Source organism: Camelina sativa, chromosome 3 (genome assembly GCF_030686135.1).
Source record: "Camelina sativa cultivar CO46 ecotype springtype chromosome 3, ASM3068613v1".
NCBI classification, from domain to species: Eukaryota; Viridiplantae; Streptophyta; class Magnoliopsida; order Brassicales; family Brassicaceae; genus Camelina; species Camelina sativa.
Genome location: NC_141882.1, coordinates 26,929,910 through 26,936,456, shown reverse-complemented (window position 1 = coordinate 26,936,456; position 6,547 = coordinate 26,929,910). Strand labels below are relative to the sequence as shown.

The 6,547-nt window shown below is 37.3% G+C and overlaps 2 protein-coding genes across 2 annotated transcripts; one reads left to right on the top strand and one right to left on the bottom strand.

Annotated features, from left to right (window-relative positions):
- Nucleotides 1–406: 406 nt before the first annotated feature.
- On the bottom strand, nucleotides 407–1,260 carry LOC147947741 (uncharacterized). Its single transcript, XM_087507429.1, has 3 exons — nucleotides 1,080–1,260; nucleotides 547–995; nucleotides 407–433 (listed from the first exon to the last, which is right to left on the bottom strand). The coding sequence occupies exons 1-3, from the start codon at nucleotides 1,258–1,260 to the stop codon at nucleotides 407–409; spliced, it is 657 nt and encodes a 218-aa protein (XP_087363555.1).
- A 1,988-nt stretch (nucleotides 1,261–3,248) lies between these two features.
- Nucleotides 3,249–5,478, top strand: LOC104777895 (uncharacterized protein At4g06744). The gene is made up of 2 exons (XM_010502223.3): nucleotides 3,249–4,424; nucleotides 4,702–5,478. Exons 1-2 carry the CDS (start codon nucleotides 3,487–3,489, stop codon nucleotides 5,276–5,278), a joined length of 1,515 nt encoding a protein of 504 aa, XP_010500525.1. The 5' UTR covers nucleotides 3,249–3,486; the 3' UTR covers nucleotides 5,279–5,478.
- Nucleotides 5,479–6,547: the final 1,069 nt, after the last annotated feature.

The following is a 6,547-nucleotide window of genomic DNA, read 5'->3' as shown; positions in this document are numbered from 1 at the left end:
TGCTTGTTGATAGATCCAAGTCTTCAGTAATTGATTTTCTCTTCCCTTACTCTTTATTGCTTTTACGTGATTTTTGATGTAGAAAATCACTAATCTCTTTTCTGTTGTGAATTTGGTGTGGTAGTGTTTCTCATATTATGAGAACACAACCGTTGCCGTAATGATTCAACAGCCACACATATATATACATGTATATACAGTCACATTTGAAGAGATGTAATAGCACCCCTTAATTATACTGGTTCGTAACAGTACCCTTTAATTGTACTGGTTCGTAATAGCACCCCTTAATAATACATATACATAACATATACATGTATATATATTACTTATATAATATAATTAAGAGAAGGGAAGAGGGTTATCAATACACCCAAATTATAATACATTAATCGAAACTGATTCATCACGGTGTCGTCTTTAACATTAGAATCTACAATGTTAAATATAAACTTGAATTTTATTATTAAACCGAAAGACACATAGACCACATAGAATATAAAATATTCTTACACTTATAAAATTGCATGTTGAAGACTCATTTACCTTTATAGGAATAGCAAACCTAGAGTGAGCTGTTCTTCCACCTTCTAGCAGCAAAGAAGCAATACCGCTAGATGCAACATTTAACACAATATCTCCTTTAGATCTTATTGTTGCAGATAAAACTTTCCACAAAAAAGTTTTACCTGTACCTGCTGGCCCATATAAGAAAAACACTCCACACTTGTCATGTACCACAGCATCCATTATCTCATCATATATTCTCTTTTGTTCTTCTGTTAGCATTTTCAACCACTTTCCATGCTTTTCTCGGAGTTCAGCCTGGTTGTATTTACGCTCATCTAATAACAGCTGATTAAATTGAGGTAGATCATCTTCATCAAGTTGGGGTAGAGTCTTAAATCGTGTAAGTGAAGTCCCATTTCTCTTAAGCAGCTTCTGTATCTCTTGAAGAGTGAATTTGCAGATCTCCTCATCATTCAAAATCAAATCTGCAGTAGCGGTAAAATTATAAGACACTTTGAATATTTTTTTTAAAAGGAACATGAAGATCAAATCGGTAATACTGTTCTAACCTGGTCGGTTCGTAGCATTTCTCCTTTTTCTAAGTATATTCTCAAATAATATATGCCAACTATGCTCCCAAACCACATCCGGAGAAGCTAAGCTATCAGAAAGCAGCATTATAACGAAAAGTCTTCGGACGAACTTGGCAGAACACCAAAAATTTGCCTCTTGAAGAATACTCTTTGTCATCATTTAACAAACCTAAAGTAAATCATGCATCTCTGTATGATTTGTGAATTACCCCTTTGACAGTTTTAATGTCATCAAATCCAGTAGGCCCGCGTTTGCTGTTTATAAGAACACGCAAATGATATTCATCTTCCATGTTATGTGGCACATAATTTATTCTTCCAATGGCAAATCCTGGTCGTACTCTCCTCCGAAAATCTTTCTGCTTTCCATCCCATATATAAAAATTCGGTATTTGTTCATATAAGAGTTTCGCAGCTTCAGGATCTAGCTCATTTAGTCTGAACCAAGCAAGAAACATTGTATGATCAACATTTACACGACTCAGTCAGTACACCTTATGGAGTTTCACCTTTCCTGTAATAAACTGGCTGCTTCCCCTTCATCTTTGAGGCATTCTTATTTCTTGCTATAAGAAACAATAATCTATAACAACAACAAAAAGAAGAATAAACAAAATACTACTAAAGAACACTTTGTAAAACAAAATTGAAAAAAAAAGAAAAAACATTAATTTTATTTGTTCAATTGTAAGACTAACGTGTTTAGTTGTAATAGAAAATATTATGAAAACAGTACTTATAGCTTTATCTAATTATTTAACAACAGTCGAATAGTTTCAAACTGATACTACCATTACCAAATTTATTGGACGAAAACATTAACGTTAAGTTGCAATAATTTATTTCCATTGTAAACTTTTTTTTTTTGTTTAAACTCTTTGGTGGCAAAAAATGTGAAAATGATAGTTGGACGACCGATGGGACTATATAGGTTCTACTTGCCACACATGAGTTAGGCCCTGTTCGTTTTCAAGTCGCTGAATGAGCGACGGCGACAGCTTGAAACGGCAGTGATAACGGCAATTAAAAAACAAAACGACAATGGAAAAGGTAAAAGGAAGACGCGGATGTGTCTGTTAGAGTGAGAAAAAGGGTCGCAGGGGGAGAGAGAAGTCGCCGGATTTTCAAGCGACCCTTGCGGCAGCTCATCTGAATAGTGCAGCGACTCTTCTTCACACCGGCAGCGACTCCTCTTCACATTAGTATGAATTGTTTTTGCCTATTTTTCTATCGCAGTCGATCATTTAGAGACTTGAAAACGAACAGGGCCTTAAACTGCTCTTCTTCTAAATTGCATTTTCATAAAAGCTTTTGGGCCCATTTAAATATATCTACATTGTTTTCTTTATTGCAGTTCTAAGTCAACTCAAATAAGTGAAGAATCATTATTATCTCCGGGGATACATACAAAATGAGATGTCTAGGATTTTGACCATGGCTAGTGACGATTCCAAGTTTTGAACATGGTATGTAAAGTATGTGAGTGCAAATACTACTGCAGCATGTAGAGGTTTTGTGTATTATATAATCATTTTGGGCTAAATGAATCACTAATGATTGTTCTGTGTGACGAACGTTCCTAATAAAAAGTTGATCATCAAATGGTTGCCAAAAGTTCTACATGAATAATCATTAGTGATTCATTTTGCAATGAAAAGAAAAAGAAAAAAAAAAGGTTGGATCAGGGAAATATTAAAGTATTGGACACAAGTCACACAACTAAAGAAATAAATAGGCATGTTTTTTCTTGTCAAAACTCTTGAACGTACCAAAAGAACCAAAAAAAAAAAGTACCTCTCACTCACTAGTCACTCCTCTCTTTCTTTACTCCTAAAATCAGTTGATTTATTAAAATTACTGAATAATCGTTCACCAAAATGATATACTAACTAATCTTCATATATGTTACAAATTTAGATCTAATATAATACTTAAATTTTACAAATCTAAGAATAGCTTATAAATTTGTAATGGAAAATAATAACTTGAACTAATATCATGCCAAATTTTCATTTACATTTCTTTTGCTTCATTAGTTTTCGATATTCATACTACTCATTATTAACTTTCATCTAACTAAACTTTCAACTATATATTTAGTTGTATACGAAGATTTTATTTAGCAAAAGTTACATCTCATTTTTTTTTATTAACAATTGATACTCTTAATTAAATCATACATATTTCGATACTTACATAAGCAAAACAACAATTATTGTACTAGTGGACTCCCACTGCCCAAAAGGCAGTGTCCATTGACTTCTCAAAATTCTTACTTCTCTTAGTCGTCTCTTGTTCTATGCTCTAAAAAAATCTCCTTATATACATAGTTGATAGTAACATACTTATCCTCAAAACTCACCACAAAATCTCACCCAAATCAATGGCTTCAATTCTCTCAATCCTTCTTCTCATTCTTGCACTTTCAAATCTCCGCTACACTCTACCTACCGGAGACAACCACATTACCGACAGAAAATCCTTAGAAATCATCATCGGTGGCGGTAATGACGACAATCCACCACCGTCACCTTCGCCAGAACCAGAACCGGAACCTGCTGACTGCCCTCCTCCTCCTCCTACTCCATGCCCTCCTCCAGCCTCTCCTCTTCCAAGCCCTCCTCCTCCTCCTACTCCATGCCCTCCTCCAGCCTCTCCTCTTCCAAGCCCTCCTCCACCCTCTCTTCCTCCACGCCCTCCTCCAAAAAAGCTCCCACCGCCTACAAAGCGGCCACCTTCACCGCATAGGAAGCGGCCACAACCGCCCCCAATGCCTCTACTCTCTAATAGCCCATTCTTAAAGAAAGCCTATCCAATTCTCCTAGAATTCAAGAAATCAGTCAAAGATCCATTAAATAAACTTTATAATTGGGGAGGCCCCGACGTTTGCAATTACAACGGACTCAAATGCGCCATTTTCCCGAATTCAAAGAATCTCGCAGTCGCAAACATCCAGTTTAATGGGTTTCAATTGGGAGGCAAGTTAGATAGCTTCCTCGGCAAGTTAGACACGGTCAGCATCTTCCACGCAAACTCCAACAATTTCATAGGCTCTGTGCCTGACGTCAGCAAGTTGAACTTCTTGTTCGAGCTCGATCTAAGCAACAACAAACTCACCGGAGATTTCCCAACCAATGTCTTGACAGGAACCAATCTCACGTTTCTCGATCTCAGGTTCAATACTTTCTCAGGCTCTGTTCCTCCTCAGGTCTTTAATCTCGACCTCGACGTCTTGTTCATCAACAACAACAATCTTGTTCAGAACCTTCCACGCAATCTTGGATCCATCACTGCTCTTTACCTCACATTCGCAAACAACAGGTTAGGGTTTTCTAACTCTTTTCTTTATATAGGAAAAAATTAAACTTTGTTTTTTTTTTTTTTGTGTAGTGAAACCCAAAACGGTCATTATCAAAAATAGAAATTTATAAGGGTAGTCAAAACGAAAGAAAAATATTGAACAGGGAACAAACTAGTCATGGTCATATTATCTTCAGATTCGTTTAATTGTTTCTGTGCTTCTATTTACAGCTAATAGAGTGTTTGTGATCATTGAGTAGCTAAATTGTATTTTTGTATTTATTGTGACGTGACTTAGGTTCACGGGTTCAATTCCCGAGAGTATTGGCAACATCAAGTACCTACAAGAAGTTCTTTTCTTGAATAACCAGTTAACCGGATGCTTACCGTACCAAATAGGAAACCTAAACCGAGCCACTGTTTTCGATGTTGAGTCTAACAGATTAACCGGTCCAATACCGTACTCTTTCGGTTGCTTGGACAAGATGGAACAACTCAGTCTTGCCAGAAACAATTTCTATGGAACCATACCAGAGATCGTATGCGAGATTGCTTGTCTTAAAAACTTGTCTCTCTCCTATAATTACTTCACTCAGGCCGGTCCAAAATGTAGAAAACTCATCGAGCGAAAGATTCTGGACGTTCGTATGAATTGTATACTTGATCTTCCAAACCAGAAACGACCAGAAGAATGTGCTGTTTTCTTCAAGCGGAAACAGACTTGTTCTGATCCCAAGTCTTTGTTTATTGTCCCTTGTGGAAAGAATCCAAACCGGATTAACCCGGATCAAGCACAATTGGAACAGGAGAAACCTCAAGTTTCTCATCCAGTATCTTACAACGCACTTAACCCGGACCGGCTTCGGAATCTATAACCTTCTTTTGATTATGATGTGCGAAGAAACTATATAGCCAAGTTGTTTATAATTTCTGGTGTCTAATGCAATATAAGTGAGTAAATGTATTTGTTGTGAACTTTCGCATCACTATATGTATTTTCATTGTTGTATAATCCATCGATCCTTCTTTTGTTATTGTAACATCTTGCTTTAATATATAGGATCTCATTAATACATATCTAGGGAGCAATTATAAATAATAGAGTCCAATCGTCGTATTAATCGTCCGAGCTTCGAAAGCTTATCCGCAACTCCATTGTTTTCGCCCTTTGGATGAATCACTCGGAGACCTGCATAGTTGTTCATCCAATGGTGGATATCATTGTAACACCCCAATTTCTCAATTCTAATTGGGCCGGTTTGTTTTGTTATTAAGGTTAGCCTTGAGGCCCAAGTGAAGAAAAATTATTAAACGACAAAAGGATGTCGTGGGTTGTGTGTGCATATATGTATCTCCTCTTTCTTTTGCCGTCAAAGAGAAAATCAAAACCTAAACCTAAAACCAGCCACCACTGAAAGTGGGAGAGAGAGAGAGCTGAGCCCCCATTGTTGTTGTTAATCCGGTATAGTTGAAGTTCCGTGATGAAGCCGTCGTCGAGTCCACTAGTATTGTTGTTGGAGCGCACCACTCGGATCTTTTCTGTTGCCGTCAACGTCAACTGTTCACCATTGTTCGTAAGACAGCCACCGTGTGTCTCACCTTAGATGTCACCCGCTGTCATTGGAGCAGCCGTAGCCTTAGTCGAGGCCGTTAAGGACTGTTGGAACCAATCTAATCACCAAGCTTGAACCACCGCAGATCTGCGATGCCGAGTCCTCCACTTCGCCGTTCAGTTCTTCAAGTCAAGCCATCGAGGAAAGTTGCGGAAAGAGGTAACGACGAAGCTTTACGTCTCGTGTTGTTGTTGTTGTATTGTGTTGTTCGTTCATAGCTAAACCAATACTTAACCAACTAAACCAGGAGAATTAAGTCCCGAAACTTGTTTAACGTACGTGCATGAGTTGTTTGTGGTGTCATGCATGGTTACGTACGTTGTCGATGACGTTGGTTAATTTAATATTGGTTAATCGTGTATTGTGGCTGGCTAGGAGTTGGTATTAAACTGGGAGCATGTGAACCTACGTGGACTAAATTGTGGTATTATGAATTATTAGATTGTTGGTTTGATTAATTATTAAACTACATCTAACTAATTTATTTGAGAAACACCAGCACAATTAAATCGGGTGTGATAATTAAATTAA